This window comes from Protomyctophum bolini, assembly GCF_963924005.1.
Source record: "Protomyctophum bolini genome assembly, chromosome: 20".
Classification (NCBI taxonomy): Eukaryota; Metazoa; Chordata; class Actinopteri; order Myctophiformes; family Myctophidae; genus Protomyctophum; species Protomyctophum bolini.
This window is the reverse complement of record NC_137881.1, coordinates 19,874,420-19,895,636: the sequence shown is the minus strand read 5'-3', so window position 1 is coordinate 19,895,636 and position 21,217 is coordinate 19,874,420. Positions and strand designations below refer to the sequence as shown.

General features: G+C 43.3%; 1 protein-coding gene across 5 annotated transcripts in view; it reads right to left on the bottom strand.

Moving 5' to 3' along the window:
* Positions 1–5,946: 5,946 nt before the first annotated feature.
* The window catches only part of stim2b (stromal interaction molecule 2b), a 57,496-nt gene continuing 42,225 nt past the window's right edge, over positions 5,947–21,217 (bottom strand). For all 5 annotated transcript variants that reach the window (XM_080792772.1, XM_080792771.1, XM_080792774.1 and 2 more), the window contains 8 exons: positions 18,478–18,593; positions 17,867–18,044; positions 16,737–16,914; positions 14,598–14,759; positions 11,968–12,068; positions 9,575–9,813; positions 9,013–9,199; positions 5,947–8,609 (listed from right to left, as the gene is read on the bottom strand). In XM_080792772.1, the coding sequence (XP_080648898.1) occupies positions 8,021–8,609; positions 9,013–9,199; positions 9,575–9,813; positions 11,968–12,068; positions 14,598–14,759; positions 16,737–16,914; positions 17,867–18,044; positions 18,478–18,593 (1,750 nt within the window). In that variant the 3' untranslated portion in view covers positions 5,947–8,020. The remainder of the gene's footprint in view (positions 8,610–9,012; positions 9,200–9,574; positions 9,814–11,967; positions 12,069–14,597; positions 14,760–16,736; positions 16,915–17,866; positions 18,045–18,477; positions 18,594–21,217) is intronic.

Sequence of the window (21,217 nt, the reverse complement as noted above, 5' to 3'; positions counted from 1 at the left end):
AACGTGGACTTCATCTCGTCTCTCTCATCCTGCACAGCTCGTCTACTCTGTCACTAGCGAACTCAAAGCGAGAAATCTGTGACTTGATAAGTCTGCGTAACATCAAGGAGAAGCAATGTTTTATTCATTGGCACAAAGCTCCTGAATTCACTCAAATCAAATTCGCCTGCTTTTGTTTGAGAGATCAAGCTATGGGTTTGACACGTATAGAAATGATTGAATTTGTTTGACTGCATGGGGAAAGGTAGGAGATTAAGGAGAGTGTTGTTCCATGTGAATGTGGAGAGGAGAGGAGCATTTTTGTGATGCACATCCCAAACGTGCACATTCTAAAAGGATCAAAACAATGCTGATTCTGAAATATATCTCTTAATTGTCATAAAATATCAAATAATTCGTCCTGCAATAAGCACAGCACTGAAGTGTTTACTTCCATTCCAAAGCTGTTAATGAAGTGGCTTTACTTAGAAATGACATGTTTATTTATTTTGACACATTTATACCATCCAAAACAGTGAATAGTCTCAGTGATATCCTTTCCCTACAGGGCTAGAAACAAGCACAATAATGCACTTCAATGCTGGTGCAGAATCAGCATTCATGAATAGTTCATCTGGTCAACTCAACTTAGTAAACCTACTGAGATTATGTCAAAAGGAAAGAGGGCAAGCTATCCATTGTCTTCTAGTTCTTAGCGATTATTCTATTGATTACCTTTTTGATTAATCGAATAATCGGGATATATGAACTAATCGATTAAGAACGGTGCCATGCTAAATTATGAAAATGGCAGATCTACCAATGTACACCGGATTTGAGCTTGTAGATTATTAATATTTTGGAAGGGAAAGAAATATTACTTTGAAGCTTTTCACTTATAATGGCATGCCCAAAATAAGGATTGATTAATATGGATTTACTCTTTAGGGAGATATTATTTGTGTGTGCTGATGTTGCACAGTGAAAATAGCAGATTTAAAAGTTCACAATTATTACAATTATTGCAACATATTTCTGCGTTGTCACTGCTGTTGTATCCTACTGACTCACCTATCAGCGAGGAGCCTCCACCAGGCTACCATCTCAGCCCGTAGAATACATGCAGTCACAAACTCACCTTCCCCACCCAGCTTCCAATGCCCGAACACTGGCCAATTGTGTTCGCAAAGATGCCCCGACAAAGCCAGATGCACCACGGTGGATTCGAACCCACATCGGCAAAGAAAATGGCATGTTTGAAGTTGTTTGGTCAGCCGGTGCCCAAGATATGCGTGGGACAGTCACACAGATATACTGTATAGTGTACAGTGTACAGTACACACAGGTTTGAGGATTTATAGATGGAAAATAAAAGGCATAAGTCAATGCTGCTCTGATTGGGCTGAAACCTTACCAAATTTTGAGTCATATACGACTGACATCACAGGTGGGTACCCGTGATCAGATGATGAATCAGATCCACATAGGAGCCACGCCGCTCCCATGTGGATCACCAGATTTATTTTCTTCTTCTCTTTTCAGAGGTGACCTTGTGAGATTGTACTTTCATTTTGAAAAAACTCACTGCGATCCAGGTCACAGTATACAAACAGTGCATGAATATTCATAAATAGCACGTTCAAAAGTGAAGAATGTATCTTGCTACAGTAACTATCAAGGGATCTCAGGGAATTGTTATGTTACTGTACGTGCTCTGCACAAAAAACTGTCTAACTATGTCTTCCAAGTATTTTAACCACTTAAACCCTACTGTATTGTGTTGATCGGGTCCCCCAGGGCTCTATAATTAATATAAGCAACTCTACATCTGACCTCAAACCTCAAACCCTTAGATCTCCATATATGGAGCTGACCTGTTCTGACATTCCATATGTTGATCCTTCCCCATCCATCCTTCCTCTTCGATGTCTCTCTTTTGACTGATACCCGTCCATTTTAAACTCTAGACGGGCCTGCCCCAAAGTTATTATTGTAGCCATGCCCTGCAGCCAGCGAAAACTAGAGTTCGTAACAGGTCAGAAAGCGCCAGCGCTCGCCCAGCAATCTGCTGTCACCCAGGCAGATATGTTGATCTGACCCCCCATTCCAAAGTGCCAGTGCTCGCCCACCATCATCGCTTCTCTGCCTTTTGGCTAAGATCAAGTGTAGTATCAGTCTGCTGTCACCAAGAATTGCTGTCCACCCAGTGGAAATGATCTTTTCGGAATGAGATTTATAATGTCTCAAATGAGATTTCACTGTGCAATTTGTGACTCCATAACAACCCCTGATTAAAGCGGTGCACACCCTCCTACTCCTTTCACTCTCATTTATGTGCCTTTGGAAATTGCATGAGTGATTTTAAGAGGCCTGATTTGCTGAATGCAGAGTATGTCACGTGTAACTTGCATTTATAAATGAAGGGCGAAAGGAAAAATCACACTGGAAAAAAATATCACACTGCTGAATTATGATTGTCTATAAGTGCGAGGGACTAATGGTTTATCAACCATGATAACTGCCATCACGTATGACAAACTGATGAAATGTTGATTAATTGCAACAAATCCATCATAACTGTCACACAACTGTCACTCAAGATTGTCTCTGTTATTGAGAACTTTGATTAGTTTTTCATTGCAAGCAAATGAAATGAGCCACCCGCCGATGATTAAAAGGCGTGGGCAAAACAGAATTCCCCGTTTGAAAATCAGACATAGCTTGACTGTGACTTTACCATCAAATTGGGAATGGAAATCAGACTGGCTGTGTCTGTTATGAAGGAGGTAGCTGGCAAACATTCAGTGTGTTGGTAAGCCTTTGTAAAACAGAAATCTGACTGGTACTGGGTACAAACATCTGCTGGAGATTCACTTTTGTGAATCTGAGCCAAATGTTCACCATAATTATGCAAGTGTTTCCTTTCAAAATACTACCATTTGAAAAGAGTAACACCTGCACCTGCAAATTGATAGACGACTTTCTTTTTTCATTTGTTCATACTAAAAACATAGGCTGCCCCATTTCCATATCCAAAAACACTCCTAAAATGTACTTTTAAGGAACCATGGGCTTACTGTGATTGTATAGAATATTTTTTCTGTGCAAACACCAAATATAAAGGAATATAAATCCCTTGGAAGTGAAGCATGCTGCCTCTAAAATGTCTAAATCCATTAACTTCAGTGTCAATATTTTGTTTTGGCACGAGGAGCTGAGGGTCCATATTTGAATGGCTTTATTCTAAAACACAGTCTCCAAGCCTCTTTCTTTGCCAGCGAGGGTTTCAGTGTGGAGAGACATTCTGCACAGTTCGTTTTATTTGCAGTGAGTACAGTCTGTGCCAGAGTTGACTTTGTCTTGCCCAGCCAGCCTGGGTAAACATGACGGCTTATCACCTGGACTGGCCAGGTCTGTTTACAGTGAACATGGACGAAGCCACTCAGCTCTCCAATGGTGTTTATTGTAATAGTGAGGAGCTGTGTGCGTGTGTGTGTGCGTGTGCATGTGTGTGTCTGTGTGTTTGCCGTCTATATCTCTATCTTCATTTGTGCACCCCCCTCCCTCCCCCTCTCAAAACACAAGGGCTACTTGCCATTAGGGATGCAACACTGAATCAGACTAATCAATTTACCATCGGTTATGGAGTATTTTCTATAATTGGTAATGGTAGATTGATTTAATAATTTCATACATTTTCAATTATTAATAATCAATCCCTATTTTGGCCATGTGTCATGTGCCATGTGTCATTTGGCCATGTGTGCGCGCACACACACACACGCACACACACACACACACACGCGCACACACACACACACACACACACACACACACACACACACAGGTTTGTATTGACTTGTGCTTTCGTTTGAAATGTATACCCATTCTACATATACTGTGAATAAAAATGTTCAATCAATTCAATCAATCAAACAAACACATACCGTATATGCACCAAAAAGAATGCCATGGCAGCCTATATATACGTACATTCACATGTGTGCCATTTCTATCATTGTATCTGTGCTGCTTGCCTTTTTCATAACTCTCAGTCACCACGTCCTCGTCACTGGGTTCCTACCCACCTTCCCTTTCTTGCACAGGAAGAAAGGTAGATGGCAGGCCCTGGTAGGTCACAGTGCATTAACCACACTAATAAACCCATTACATCGCAACGGAATGGGATCCAAGAGGAGTGGGGGGGGGGGGGGTAAAGATGGGGGAGAGAGCAATGCTGAGAAGGAGAGACAAAGCACAGCCTGTGTAAAAGCTTCTTGATACTGAACTGTACATAGCCGCCACTCTATGTACTTTTATACCCACTGTCTATTCATTACCTCCTGACCACTACCATTCATTAGTGGGGGAGGAATCTTCCATACCCAGCATATTGCATTTCCCTTTGCACTACTCTACGGCTTCTCTTTCAGAGCACGCGCATCTCACTGTACCAGGGCCCAATTAGAATGCCATTGTGGCCATAAATATCCACAATAGGTCTCTTAACCTGCATTACTACTGCTAGAGGAAGGAAGGAGAAGGTGGGAGGGGAGTGCAGTGGCTTCTAAATCTGAGTTTGAAAGTAATTTTCAATAAAGAGATTGGTAGGGATAGATTTTCTCTCCCCAGAAGGCATAAACCACGATTTACAGAGGAATAGACTACAGTAGCCTATATTATGTTGCCTGTTGTTCAAAACCACTGGATTAAAAAAAAAATCCTATGAATTACAAAGGTCATGCATCAAATGCTTAAAAAACACATGATGTTGTATCAAATAAATGTAAGCAGTTGTAGCCAACATCATATAATTTACTTGTGCTTTCTCATCATTACCAAATAGCAAGTCAACCTATGCATGAGGCTCTGATAAATAAGCTGAGAAGCTCCTTGTGTTTTTAATAAAAGACTGAACAGGCAACCAAGACAAGTCGAATAATCATTTGTATGGTCTAAAGTAGGAAGAATCAAGATGGTATAAGTGAAGATAAATTCAACAGAACTATATGTGAATGTGCTGCAGCGTGTAATCATAATGTCTCTGAATCTGACTAAACCAAAGCTGCTGCGGTCAGAATTGATGTACATTTAGTATTTGGTGAATGAAGTGATTCCGATCTTTGAAAACAAGCATGTGTGCCTCATCACATACAGTCTAGTAGTCAGTATATTCTATTTGTTTGTCCTCATTCTAAAGCCACTTGCCTGAACATGATTGAAGCCAGCTGGTTCTCAATGGTGCTCCATTCAGGGAGTGGCTGAGAGAATAGATTCCCCTTATACATTACTGACACCATGTGGCCAACTCAGTTATTGCACGCCCAAGAGGCGACCCAATGAGGTGGGCCGAAGGGGAAGGCTGGGATTTGTTGCTGTGTACAATGGTGTCCGAACAACACATTCATCACCTGCAGACGTCCCCGCTCCTCTCCCTGTGTGCCGAATTGATGAACCATCAACACAAGTTTCATCACATTCACTTTATATTGATAAAGCAATCATGCATGCTTTTCTAGTGCGACTGCGTATCACCGTTTCCCCTCCTCTCAAGACAAATGGGGTGTCAAAATAATATCGCCCCCCCCCCCTCCCCCCCAGTTCCTTGCTCTATGCTCTGAGAATGGAATGTGGATTCCAAATGGAGGGTCATGTGTGTTCTCCACACAGTGTATATAGTGAGACTCCTGTGCACTTTACCTTATTACATATAAGCCTATATACCATGCACAAAACATCAAATGTACTGACAAGATTGAAATGCACGACTCTTAAACAGAGCAGTTTTGCCTCCACTTTTTTTTTAATTAATTTCTACAGTATACAAATATTCACACACCAAATGTTCTCAAAATAAAATAAAATAAAATAATCCCTAACATCACGTAAACATTAAGATTTTCTCCTTGTCTTGCACATTTTGCAATCCTCTGGGTTTTTTTTTTTTTGCTTCATTGCGTCATATGCTTTGCATGACTTTGCTTTAAAAAACAGAAAAAAACTAAAACAAAAAAAACGACTCCACCACTAAACCCACATTGCCCGGTCCTGCTGTCGCCGAAAGACCCTTTCTGAAATTTCTTGTCAAGTCATCACGGTGACATCTCATCATCGCTGAAACTACAGTCGTGACGTCGTCGTGTCGTGTGTCTTGTCATGACACAAACCGTTTACGTTCGGACGTGTGACGCGACAATATAGTGACATCATGTCCAGGACGAAGGGAGGAGGGTAGTAAAAATCACAGTGAGAAGTGAGAGCCCTTGAAAAGAGATTGTTCAATCTAGGTCCAGTGGCGAGGAACGGGTGGAATGGAGCTATGTAGAGAGGGTGCCATATTGCATGGATTTGGGAGTGGGGCATGGGGACAGACAGTGGCGAGTCTGAAACAGACCTGGCTCCATTTGTATTTTTGCTTTGCCCTGCTGGGAGTGCAAGGCAAGCCCTGACAGTCATATAAAAGTGCATTAAGCTGACACTAAAAACGTATATGTGAACGCCTGTCCCTGTGGGTATTCCATGTGCCAAAGCCTACTTCCTCCACTATCCTAATTAGGCTGAAACAAAACATCACAAACGGTTTGCAAACAGCATTTGACCCATATATGACATAGAGGGGTTGAATAATAAATAGGACTATAAGGGGAGGTAGAGAGGATCTGGATCACATAAGAGAGGTTAATGATGATTTTTAGCAGAAGGGACTGTCTAACATGTGGAGTCTGAAGTAAAGAATCCAGGGGGACGGTTTCAGGGCAAATGAACAGATAATCGAGTCAAAATCTGCATATTCATTAAACGTTCTTCAGTAAAAATCACTCCTTATGAACCCCCACCAATAAAAATCTATTTAAAAACATCTCTAAGAACATAATGTAAAAACAAAGTATATATATATTTATATTTATATATTGAAAAATCCATAGGCAGGGGCACTGAAGGCACATCAAATAATTTTGGCTCCGACATTAAATGCTGCGTCTCCATTGCCCTGGTCCATGCATTCTTCCTCTCTACATCTTTATTCAATATGTACTCCGCAAGCAGCGGCCCTTTCCCAAAAACTAGGAAAGCAGTAGTGCAACAAACTTTAGCAGGATTCTTTTTTACATTTTTTATTCCTTTCTTTCTTTCTTTCTTTCTCTCTCTCTCTTTCTGTCTTTCTTTCTTTCTTTCTTTCTTTCTTTCTTTCTTTCTTTCTTTCTAAGGAAATTAGTCACATACATGAGCTCAGGAACCTCCATGAACTGGAAGCCACTCAATGTGTAAGAAAAAGCCCATGATTGAAACACTTTAAAAGATGCAATCCATAATGCAACAGGAAACATGTCGCGAGGAAGGAAATCAGTTGTCTTTTCATTGTCCAGGTTTCCTGCCATCTTTACGAGCCACTTTCACTGACTGTATAAACTTCAACGGGCTAGTAAACATACTGGTGTTTTAAGAGGTGTCTTACAGTCTCTTGTACAGTGCAAACAGTGCAAAAAGTGAAAACACGACACATGACATCTTTTTTTTTAGAGAGTTGCATCGTGTTCACCAACAAACTTATATGGATTGCACCTTTAAACCCCAAGCACGCAGTGGCTTTTTGGTTCAAACTCACAAGAGGAGATAGTGAGCAGGCCATGTGCTTTGCGGTTGTCTGGACGACACCCGACCTTACCCTTGACCTTTTGTTGACATTTCCTTGACCTCTGAAGGCTTATCTGTGAGGCTATGAGTGAGCTAAATAAAAAGGCATTATTTAAAAAATAAGGCTACCAGTCTGGGATGGTTGGAGGGACCCAGACTGAGCTACATTCCATCTTTGACTTTATTTTTATTTTTTTTATATCTTTTTATATTTTAATTTGATTAAATTAAAGATGAAAAAAGTGAAGGAAAATGGAAAAAGAAAATGTTTTAGCTTATGATGACGTCCATTTTTCTTTTTTATAGGGCTAAAACAACTTTCTCTTTACAACTTCATTTTCCCTCTCTCTCTCTATCTCTCTCTCATACAGCTCCCCCCCCACCCCCGCAACCCCTCTAGCCAGTTTCATTTCTTCTTCTTGAACAGGCTCTTAATCTTAGAAGAGGAGCGCTTCATTTTCTCCCCGTTATCGCTGGAGTCTTGGGAAGAGGCGCTCTGGAGCTTGTGCTCCTTGCCGACGCTGCGGCCCTCCGAGTCCAGGGAGGTGAGGGAGGGGTAGCGCCGCACGCTCCCGCTGGGAGGCAGCATGCTGGCGGGCAGCTGGTTGAAGCTGTAGGACTTCTCCAGCATTCCGTTCACGCCCTTGGCGATGGCGTGTCCCTGGGTGAAAGGCATGCTGTGGGTGAGGTCGGGCGAGCCCTTGCGCGCGAACGTGTGGTGCTCCAGGGAGGGCGAGGGCGAGGTGGAGGGCGGGCTGGAGGTGGGCACCAGAGGCGGGGTGGAGGAGTCCCTGAGGCCGCTGGGGAGGGTGGTGGGGGTGCAGACAGCCGAGGAGGAGGACGTTGACATGGAGGGCTCCTGGAGCTGTCCGAACATCAGCATCTCGTCGCGGGAGATCTTTCGGAAGGAGGTCTCCGACCCCGGCGTTGAGGCGCTCCTCTGCTTGCGCCCCAAGGAGGAGCTGAGAGCGTCTATGTCGCACTCCTGGACGTCCCTGGGAGGGTATCAATGTGCAATTCACAGATTAGGATTCAACTTTATTGTGTTATAATTTGATGACTGGGTCATCTGTCACTAGGAGACTCAGTAAATGACTCAGTAGGAGATTGAAGTTGTCATCAAATTATTGTGTCAGGAATGCGAAAACAAATCTCTGTGAATTCAAGGCTTCGTGGGATGCGTAAACTATAGATTTTTATTTATTTATCAACTACTCCTTTATATACTGTCAGGCTCAACTGTTAATAAAAGCATTTTGGATCAAAAGGACACATCGCATCGCAGGTGTAAGATTATATGTGTGTAAGACATATGTACAGATTATACAGCCAGTAACTAATGGATACTGTACATGAATGGGATCACCGCTACATACCCCCTACGTTCCCCCTACATACCCCCTACGTTCCACGTTGAAGAAGTGGTATTCTTCCACCGCCTCGGGGTGGTAGGACAGGGGGGAGCTGGCCATGGACAGCAGGTCAGGATCTGGAGACATGAGTGACGACTGTGGGCTCAGCAGACTCCTGCGGGAGCGACACAGGCTGCTGTTTCGCGTCAGCGGCGGGCGGATCAGAGTGGTCGCTGCGCACGGGGACAAGCAGAGAACAATATCAGGACATGGTGTCAGACACGATATGTCCGGGGGGTGGGGTTTATGACTGCAACACAAAAGACGATGACTAATGGGCTGTCCACACCTTACCGCACCATACGTAGAACCAAGAATATATTATATAAAAAGTCGTTCCGACTCAAGTGGCAGAGGCCACACACCGCAACTTTTAACAACGTAAATGTGGATGCTTGCATAATTATCTTTATAGTTATACATATTGTGCTTGGTGGCCCATAAATCTTGTATGCTTGTATGATGAAAAAAAAAAAAAAAAGTAGTGTTCCAAGAACCACGTATTCTAAATTGACTCGTGTCACAACAAAGTTTTAAGTTGAACTCACTGGAGAACTGGGACATGAGGGGGGGGGTGTCCTCATCCAGGTCGTCGACTCCGCCGGCGATGGGGTAGGGGGGCACCGAGACGCGCGGCATCACCACCCAGCTGTGGTCCGAGTACAGGCTGGCCGTCAGGCTGGGCAGGCCCGAGTTGTGCACCACCGGGAAGCCGCAGAGCTTCTCGATCTGGTGCCAGCGGTGCAGGCGCTCCCTCAGGCACGCCGTCACCTCGGACAGAGACTTCCTGGGGGATGACATAAGGGCAGCGGTGGCCTAAGGGTTAGAGGAGCGCACTTGTTGCCGAAAGGTTGCCGGTTCGATTCCCCGGATGGGCAGGAAAAATCTGGGTGGGGAAGTGATTGTCATCACTCACCCAACACCGCTGAAGTGCCCTTGAGCAAGGCACTGAACCCCCAACTGCTCCCCCTGGAGCTGCCTAGTGGCCAACAGTATAAGACTGTGGTTGTACTGGTCAGCTCCCAGGTTTTAATGTGTGTGTGTGTTTCTATGTGCAGGGCGTTGCTGAAAATGAGCACTTTTTTTTAACGCTTGCGTTGTCTGTGCCCCTCTTGCACAGACCTGTCGTTGATCCAGGCGACCACAGCTGCGTTATTCCATGCCCATCTGAAAGTACCTTTATAGTGTGTAAGGCAGCACTTCTCAACCTTCCCGCCCAAAATAAATAATTATATTTGTTTTGTTTTTTTATCTCATTTTTTTTATTGAGAGAAATATGAAACATGGGATGCTGCTGCTGATATTTAAAATATATTGAAGTCACCACTGAGAAGACTCATGGAAAGGAAGGAAATACTAAACATTTTTATTTATTTATTAAATGTTTCTTTTTGTGGCTTTTGCCTTTTTATTTTATGTTTTTATGGAGGGACAGACAGTAGGCTGACAGGAAATGGGGAGAGAGATGAGGGGGAAGACATGCAGTAAAGGCCGTCGGGATCGGGAGTCGAACCTTTGGCACACTGCCAGACTGGATTACCAGCCAAGGTGACTGGACCACTGAGTCATGGCCCAGACTGTCAGTCAGTCGGGACCAGCATTGAACATTCAACCCAAGGAAAATGTAATAATACTCTCAACGCCACGCCAACTATACTAACAGTAACAGTGTAGTCACCTTCAAGAAAGCACTAAAGATTAACACCACCCCTGTTTCAAACAGGAGTTACAGGACTAACCCATCAATGTACATAATCTGTCCTTACACATGTGACCGATGTGTGTCTCCTCTGCATTTAACTACAACCTATTTAACTATGTATACATACTATGCTAATAACATCCATAATAGTATACAGTATGTAAATATGTATGGCTCAGGTGGCTCTCAACTGTGTGTTATTTGGTTCATTTTTAAACAATGAAAAAGAACAATTTATACTTTGACAGTGTCGTTCAATGACGCTTGAGAGAGTTAAATGTTTAAGCATACATTTGGCTTAAGTTTTTGTTTGTTTGTTTTGTTTGTTTTTTAACAGCACATCTATCTCACTGGTTAATAAGCCAGAAACTTCAAACGTATTTCATTGCCCACAGGGTCTACAGTACTACTAGACCTGATCCTTTTTCACTCTATATACTTGGGCTCCATTTGCGTCACCGCTGAACCCCTTATGCCTAAACTTCTTTGCCTTTTTTTTTTTCAAATCAACTAGCCAATCTACATTGACACGTCGTGAGCTTGTATACTGTCCATTTTAACTCTTCAAAGATGTTTAGCAAAATAGTACAAAAAAAAGCAAAATACCTCAAAATTGTACTTAAGTACAGTAAATGGTAAATGGTGCATTTATATAGCGCCTTTATCCAAGGCGCTTTACATAGTGCATTACATTCACCCATTCACACACATTCATACACCGATTGCGGCGGAAGCCATGAAGGGTAACAACCAGCACATCGGGAGCAATTTGGGGTTCAGTGTCTTGCCCAAGGACGACCTGCTCTACCTCCTGAGCCACAGTCGCCCAGTCGTACTTAAGTAAATGTACTTTACACCACGGGTCATATCGACGGAGGGTGCCTTTCAATACGTTTTGCATTGACGAGGTGACACTGTAATAGGAATTGATATTCCATGACACACACAAGGACCCATCTGGTCGTTGATCAGTAATCAATGACTAGTGTGACTGACTTCGCATTAATGAAAATCAATGGATGAAGATCCATCTGTTCAATGTTGAGAACTATTGATTTGCCTGTAGTCACAGTATTATATGCGTGCACATTCGTATGTATAGTGTACGTAGACCTACAGTATGTGTGTGTGTGTGTGTGTGTGTGTGTGTGTGTGTGTGTGTGTGTTGCCCAGAATGGGTACATGTGGTTTTTTAGCGTGTATTTAAAAAAGGTGTGTAAGTGAATATTCTATCCTTACTTGGCCTCTAGTATCTTGTGGTCGACCTCGTCCAGAGATGAACTGTGGGCTACGTGGAGCGTTCCAAACACAGTACCCCTCTTCTTCTTGATTTTCTCTGCCTATATATCACACACACACACACACACACACACAGTAACAAAACAAAATGACTAGATGAACAGAAAAAACATATGGATGGTGTCAAGGAAGCACAACTGAACACAAATCGTCAAAGAGATAAATCAAGCTTCGTGTCGTGAGTCAACAATAGACACTTTGCTTTGACGAGAGCGTCCCCTGACTCTGTGTGTGTGTGTGTGTGTGTGTGTGTGTGTGTGTGTGTGTGTGTGAGCCATGCAAGTCCCTGAGTTAATCGTTCAGAGTCCATAATCCCTTCCAGCTGCACGTAACAAAGACGAAAACAAATGACGCAATTAAAACACAATTTGGCCAAATCATTATGGATAACAAATGAGGGGAAACGTGGAGGCAGGAACGAGTTTATTCCCTCACACGTCGTGTGAGGTGAGAACTCAATTAAGATTGAAATGTTCATTTCCAAACCACGTGGTTCACGGCGAGCGGCGAAACCCTCGGAGTGTGATGCGAGTTACTTCATAAAATGTCTAGACATATGATAGCATCCATTTAAGACTGAGACCAGCCTCTACAAATGTCTTCTGACAGTTTTCAGAAAATGTTATGTTTCTATGTCAGCGGTTCTCAAAGTTTTTCATGTCAAGGACCCCAAAAACTATATGTACTGTAATTGGCCGCCGACCCCCATCTGAAAATATGTTGTTACAGGGAAATGTATATTCACACAGTAAAACACTGGATTCTTACTTGATAACGTATCATACTGCCAATGTACAACATGTACATATAACCATGATAAATATAGTACCTGGAACTGTGCTGTAAATGACAGATGCCTGGTCTAATGCTTAATTTATGCTTAATGCATCATTTTTAGGGGTCCTTGACATGAAAAGGTTTGAGAACCACTGATATACTGTATCAACATAACGTTTTTCAGAAAACGGAAGACGGAATTAGAAGACATTTGTTGAATCGGCCTCATCATGTCTTAACGGGTTTTTAAGAAGAGCGATGGCATAAAATTGCATAATTGCATAAAATCTACCAGCACATTATACTGTAAGGCATGATGAGCCACGCCGGTTCATTTCACCAGTGGTGTTTTGCTGTGCCGCAGGCCTGCATGTTCTCCGCTATAGCCACACAGCACAGGGTGCCGTTTGATGCTCTGTGTCTCACGCAGTGGACGGATGTTACCCAACAAAACATGGATTATTCTGTTTGATCAGTTAAGTCCATTTATGGAGACCATGTGGAATGGCAGCTTATGTTACTTTAAGCATCGGTCTCATGGATGTGATCAGTACAGAGACTAACAAACAAGTCACAGATTAAGAGCTGTTTACATAGGTTTGACAATGTTGGGCTGATTTCTATTTGCATACACACTGTTAGGCTCAATGATCTAATCTCCAGTTACTAAAGCCATACATGGCAATAAGAGAGCCTATCAAACGCCGGTCCTGATACATTTGTAAAGCAAACTCTGATGCAAAACACTCTGTAAACCTGTTCTGTCCTGCGTGTCTCACCGTCCTATACCATTACCTATACATTTAACATTACTCATATAAACACCATAGCCTGTCATACCAGTAAGACGCCTGAGGGCGAGAAGCGACCTCGCCCTTTAGGGCGTGGTCTGCTGTCTGCTGGGCGAGCGCTGATACTTTGGAATGAGGCGTCAGATCAACATATCTGCCTGCGGGTGACAGCAGATTGCTAGGCGAGCGCTGGCGCTTTGGCATGGGGGGGTAAGATTAGTCGATGAATGCACAAAATTTCATCCTTGAAAAGGCATTTCCCAGCAAGAGTGAAACACCAAACACGCAGCTTATTGCCAAATTGTCTATTTGTGTTTAGTTTTCATTCATTTTTGAGAGGACTAGTCTACTGTATGTACTATGTAGACCCAGGGACAGACAGGGATGGAGACAGGCAGCACAGGTCTCCAGCCAGAATCAAACCAGTCATCGGCTCGCCCCCGAGTTACTGTATGCGTGTCTCTTAATCACCCTCCTCGGGCACAGCGGGTCGGGACCGCGTCGGACAAAACACAAGCCAACTTTGTTTCATTAGATTCGTGCAGCCCTCATTTTACTCAGATGGATTCATATGTTACAAATTATCTGTGCAATGATGATTTTTGGGTTTAAGACCTGAGACAAGATTCTACAAAATGTCTTCTAAATCATGACAGTTTTCTGTTTCTATGTCAGTGGTTCTCAACTATTTCATGTCAAGGACCCCCAGAATTATCTGAAATTGGCCGCCGACCCCCATATGGAAATATGTTGTTCCAGGGATCCCCCAGAAGCAAATATCTGAGTTAAAAACGTTTGCTGTGAAAGAGTATATATTCAATGATTTGCACACATTTTCACAATGGCAGATCTACAAGCTCATAGCGAGGCACTCGGTGCCGCGCTATGAGCTTGTAGATCTGCTATTTTTCAACGGATAAAGTTTAAAATAATGGTTAAAGTGGTCCAAAGCTATAAGGTGACACAGATGTGTCCTCAGATCTAAAATATACTATAACGCACCTCTTCTTTGGCGATGGCGAGCTGTAGCTCGGCGCTCTGCTTCTTGATGTTGTAGTACTGCACCTCCACCTCGTGGGTGAGCTGCAGCCACATCTGCAGCGCCTCCGGCACGGACCACTCCGACTGCATCTCCTTCTCGGCTCGCTTCAGGGCCATGCGCACCTGCACGGAGGGATGGAGCCATTGTTGGAAAAAAGGCGCTCACCTTAGGCGCTCACCTTACTTACTTAAGTAAGGTAAGTACCAATACTGCAGCGTATATAGAAATAACTCCGTTGCAACTAAAAGTCCAGAACTCAAAATGTACTTGAGTTAAAAGTACTGTGTATTGGCATCAAAATGTACTTGAAGTACCAAAAGTAGAAAGTACTTGTTATGCAGAATGTCCCATTTCAAGTTTTCAAATGTATAAAGAACTTTTGAAAATAGCTGATCCACAAGCTCTCACAATGCGTCGCATCGCGACACATTGTGTAATAATCAAAATCTACAGTCAGTACAGTACTTAAGTAAATGTACTTTGTTACTTTACACCACTGGATACAGCCATGGTTCAAGGTTCAGGATTCACTCTTTAGTCATCAATGCCAATGACAACGTAAAAGGCACGTGGAATGCATTGTGTGCCAACAACACCAACACAACAGCATCTACGCAGTCTACGCAGAGTTAAGGCGTCATTACAACTACATATAAACTACCTGAAGGTGCGTGACAGAATCGGTAAATAAAGCAGCTACAGTATTTAAGATGTTGTATCAATGTATACATTATGTGTAGATTCACATTTTCTGCACTTTGTCTGTGCATGGCCACATATTCTTGCTGTAATTATGTGACACACAAATTCCACTACATTAATTTCCCAAATGTCGCTTGGGCATGAATGTTATGTATTAGTATTTTTGCTTTCTAGAATGTTGAGGTACCCAAACCGGTTGTTACTTGTATATACGATGTAACAATACAAAATGTGAATCTTCAGGAAGGTGGGAGTAGCGACAGTCTCCAGGCTCCTTATCCAGTCTCCTGGATAAGGATCCGGGCAGACTCCTGGGTGGGTGAAGGGTCTGAATCCATCGGATGTTGAAAAATATGTAAACCTACAGGATCGAGCGATCTTTGCAACGCGTGTCTCGAAGGACAGACTGTCCAGGACCTCTCGAAGGATCTCGACAGTTGGAACAGGAGCCACCAGGGAGTTGTCGACGGAGCTGGAAAGATCCTACACTGGGCGGGACTTTCCAGGGAGGAGAAGAAGCTCAGTCCTGTCTGCGTGGAGATTGTGGTGGTGAGGAGACATCCACTGTGAGATGTCAGCCAGGCATGCAGCTTCGATTTGTGCAGCAGAGGGAGGGAAGGACAAAAACAGCTGAGTGTCATCAGCACAACAGTGGAGCTTGCGAGCAGAGATGACAGAGCCCAGATATTTTTTAGTGTAGAGGGGAAAAAAGAGGGGGGCAGAAGAGCAGACCCCTGTGTCTGTACAGCTCTCTTAGATTTGTGAATATCCGTTGGTCCCAAACCGTAATGAATCTCACGTCCAGGGGGGCGGCTCGGGTGGCAAGTCCCTGCCCACCACCACGGAGGTTGTGGGTTTGAATCCACCGTGGTGCATCCGGCTTTGGTTGGAGTCTATGCGAACACCATTGGCTCGTGTTCGGGGGAGGAAAGCCGGGTGGGGAGAGTGATATTGGTCATTGCAAGACTGCACGTACTCCTACGGGCTGGGGAGACACCTGTCAGCAGGGAGTGTTGGGCGGGAGGAGTAGGAGGAGGGCCCTATGTCCCCCCGGTGGGGGCTCCTGACTGGCAGGTGACTCAGTAGGATACAGCGGTGACAACACAGAAATTGGCATAACGACTAAATTGGTAAAAAATAATATTGGCTACGCTAACTTAAAAAAAGAATAAAAATAAATTAAAAAATGAGGAGAAAAAAAAAAGAATCCTCTGATAGTCCTCATTAGGATAGGACAGTCCTCAGATGTCCTCAGTCCTACCGTGTCAAGACTCTTGATTGATTGGTTGATATTTCTTTTTTATTGACAAAAATGCATAGTACAAGACCATATATGAGCTGGAGAGCTTATTTCCATGGTGGTCCTGTAAGTGCCCGTCGTGTTGTTGTTCCCTCACCTGTACCAGTTCCTCCTCTGCGTATTTCAGCCGGCTGAGCTCACTCTCAGCGCCCTGCCGCAGCTCGCGGAGCCGGTGGGCCTCCCTCTTGGCCCCGCAGATCTCTCCCATCATCTTCTGCTCCAGGTTGTGCTTCTCCACCGCCACCGTCCGGTTCTCCTCCTGGGCCTTCTCCAGCCTGGGTGGGGAGAGGGGGGGGGAGAGAGAGAGAGAGAGAGAGAGAGAGACACACAGACACAGACACAGACACAGACACAGACACAGACAGACAGACAGACAGACAGACAGACAGACAGACAGACAGACAGACAGACAGACAGACAGACAGACAGACAGACAGACAGACAGAGCATTTTTGAGAGTTGCATAGTAATTGCTTTATTTATTTATTAAAATGTTTCATCCATCATTGATTGATTGATTGAAATCTTTATTAACAGTTTGCAGAATTACAGTACATTTCAAGCACAAACTCAATACAAAGACTGTTAACTGTGAGTGGACGACCCAATTAAGCCTTACACTTGTTTACAACAGGGTCCACATTGTTCAATTCATCACATTGTGACAATTTGGCTGAACGTGAAAGCTCTGAAGCAGTCCAAGCAGCTTGTGTGATTTGACGCGCACGTCACTTTTCCTAGCCTAGATTTAACAACTAACTCATAAGGTGGATGGAGAAACGGAAGAGGAAGATGAAGAGGAAGATGATGGAGCAAATGAAAAATCCCATTCTTCACAAAGGACTAGGACCCTTTGTTTCATATAATTACAAGGGCTGGGAAAAACACCAGCTGTGCACAAGCTGGTTGAAACCATCTCCAAACAAATCAGTATTCATTCAGCATTTTGTTCACTTTGTCCGTCCACAATTATTGCGAAAATTGTAGAGGAGCAATTGATGTTGATAAAGCTGATGAGTAGAACTCTGTTTCTGATTAAACAAATCACTTTGTGATACTTTATGTTGATAAATCTGATGAGCCTAGTGGTATTCTGTACTGTTATGTGTCTGATGAACCAGCACCAGTAGTGCATTTTTATTTAACAGCATAAAAACTAAACGTAGAAAACAAAAAGAATAAGGGTGCCCACAAAGCCGCCCACAGTGTTTGGGATGCATTGCTCACCGGTCCTGCAGCTCCATCAGGCTCTGCTCGGCGCTCTGGAGGCTCTCCAGGTCCCTCATCATCTTGGAGATGTGGACCTTGCTGGACTTGTTCTGCACGTAGGCGAACCAGCAGCCTCCCACGCCGATCACGATGGACACCATCAGGATGAAGTCTTTCATCCAGTTGTGCTGTGGACCTGTGTGTGGACGTGGACGGGGAGAGGATGAAATCTGTGATTTGTATGCAACAGCGTGAAAGGGGAATATAGCCCCATAGCAGACCGTCACACCGGACGCTCTGTTTCCTAAACTATTTAGCACAATTATGATGTTTTGGAACTATCGTTCTAAATGTGTTTGTCTGCTGTTCTACGACATACAGCCAAAAAGTTGGAAGAAATCACAGATTGAGGCTTTAACATGTGAAAAGGAAAGCCACGGTAAAGTCATTGTCAGATTATCAAATTAAATGAATTATTCATCTTTTGTCTCAATTGTTTCGCGAGCCTACCGGTATATATTTCCATCAGGTTTCCGTGTCGGGGGGTGGTCAATTTTTAAACATAGCACATGCAGTATTATTTATTTTGTACTTTTAATACTGACTTCAATATAGTTTTAGATACTTACGTAAGGGCGGTCCAAAGAGCACTGCATCCAATGCCTTTAGGTTGAGTTTCTGTTTATGTCGTTGGTCTATTATCTTCAACTGTTGCGAAAGAAACGACGGTTCATTCGCCGCTATTCTGAAATATGGGCAGAAAATATCATTGAAATAGTTATACATTTGGACTTCAGAAAGTCAGAAATCAAGTCAATTCCTTTATTATTACTGCAGCTGCGATAAAATGGGCAGCTCCTCAGTGAACGCCTCCAAAAAATGTCCTGGTCAATTTATGCATTTTTCTGTTCATCTTACTGACACAAGTGGCTTCTTTTATAGAGGTACTGTGGGATGTAGGTTACAGTAGGCCAGGGTTAGCGTTAACTATTCAATTAGTTAAGGGTCAGGGTTCAGCTTAGGGAAAGAATTTAAAAGTATCCCCCAAGGCTGTGCATCTGTCAATATGAGCCTACGCATGAGAAAGAGCTATGTATATGAATAATATGTTCAAACACGACATCAGTTGACCCTGATGAAGGCCCATGGAGGCCGAAACACCTTGGTCGTTTTTTTTAAAACCTTGTTTTGTTTTTCTAAATGAAATAAAGGATTTTTCTACCTCAACTGCTGCCTTGGATCCTCTTTAAAGGTATAGAACTTTTAAATAACTCTTGTGCTGAATTATTGAAACCGTCTCCAAAGAGCACCTGTCTGCAGTTTTCTACATAAAGGACCCACAAAGCGCTTCTTCTTTTCATTTTTTTTACGACAGTGCTCTTCAGCCAGTAGAAGTTAGAAGGGCTCGTCTGTGATCAACAGGGACAACTTGGATCAGAGAAAAATAATAACTGGGCACTTCAGGAGAGACTACCCAAGTAAAATGGACCTGCAGCACTCGACTGGCGTGCACTAAAAGTCCATTTTTACAGTCTTTGGTATGACCCGGCTGGGGTTCGAGCCCCAAACTCACAGTTTCAGGGCGGACACTCTAACCACAAGGCCACTGAGCACTACGTATGTTCATTGTTTTTCGCAGGGGTGATCGACGTTTCGACTTTCTGCCTTCCTCGACTCTGAGGAAGTGCCCAGGCATTATATCTTCACTGATACTACGTAGTACAGTATATATACTGTGTATTATGTGTGTGTGCATGTATCATTTACAACACCATCTGCCCTTTGCTTATTTTTCCCAGGGGTGAGGGTGGTATCTGCCACCACCATCTTAAGGAAACCAGACAACATGGCAGTCCTGTGAAGGCCGCCCAACCCGCCCCACGCCGTGACATCACCTCATGAGTCAGCAGTCGGCGGCAGAGATACCGTAACGTGACACCCATACCGAGCCCGGCTCCTCACCCCTCGTGGCCCCTCACCCTCCTATCACCCATCCACCCCTCTACCACACACACACACACACACACACACACACACACACACACACACACACACACACACACACACACACACACACACACACACACACACACACACACACACACACACACACACACACACACACACACACACACACACCTCGCCTAAGCCCCACACATCTCTGTTCTCTCATGCTATACATACTGTACAGTTAGCTCTGAGTCGCATTCCATTGCAGTCGTGGAAAAGGTACTCACATTATTTTACTACTACTAAGTAAAAGTATTAACACCATAATGTAGAAACACTCTGTTACAAGTCTGGTATTCAAAATGTACTTGAGTAAAAATACTAGTGTGTGCAAAATATACTTAAAGTACTAAAAGTTAAAGTATGTGTTAGGCAGAATGTCCCATTTCACAAGTTTTCAAAATGTAGGCCTACAGTATATAATTCTTTTGAAAATAGCCGATGCGACACATTGTGAACTTGTACAATGTGTATAGGGCTGAAGTAATTAATGTATGCTTTGTAATAATAAATAACAATCTACAAAGTGACTAGTCACTAAAAGTTTTCAAATAATTGTAGCGGAGCAAAATTATAATATTTGCCTCTGAGATGCAGTGGAAGTAAAGTACAGACAATTGGAAATACTCCAGTATTATTTTTTTTTAAAAAGACCTTAAGTACAGTACTTGAGTAAATGTACTTAGTCACCACTTACTTCATGATTCATTTCTATGCTTTCTCCTGCACGTCACCCGGATGACTTTGTCAACCTGGCGTGTTAACCCATTTAGACGGGAGGCCATTTAAAAATAAATGGCTTCTAAATACTAACAGTAACATGTTTCTATGTCAGTGGTGCTCAACCTTTTTCACGTCAAGGACCCTCGGAATTATCTGTATTTGGCCGCGGACCCCCATCTGAAAATATGTTGTTCCAGGGGACCCCCCCCCCACCCCACCCCCCAGAAGCAAAGATGTTCACTCTGAAAGAATATATATTCAAAGATTTGTGACACATTTTCACGATATTTCAAAAATAGCAGAGCTACAAGCTCATAGCGCCGCACTACGAGCTTGTAGATCTGTGGTTTTTCCACAGCTAAAGTATAACATAATGCTTGAAACACCAAAAGGTGTTCCCGTCCGGAATGGGTTTTAATAATGTCTTTGTTTGTGGCCAGCGTCACAATGCAACCGTTAAAAGGGCGGCTCAGGGGACCCTCAGGGTACCAAATGGAACATTACAGCTCTGTAACTCTGAGAGTTATGGGGCTCTGAGAAATAATAAAAATGCAGTACATTTATTAAGTCGCTTTCACAGACATAGAAAGTTGTAATTTATGTATGTATGTATGCATAAATCTTATCACTGCGCAT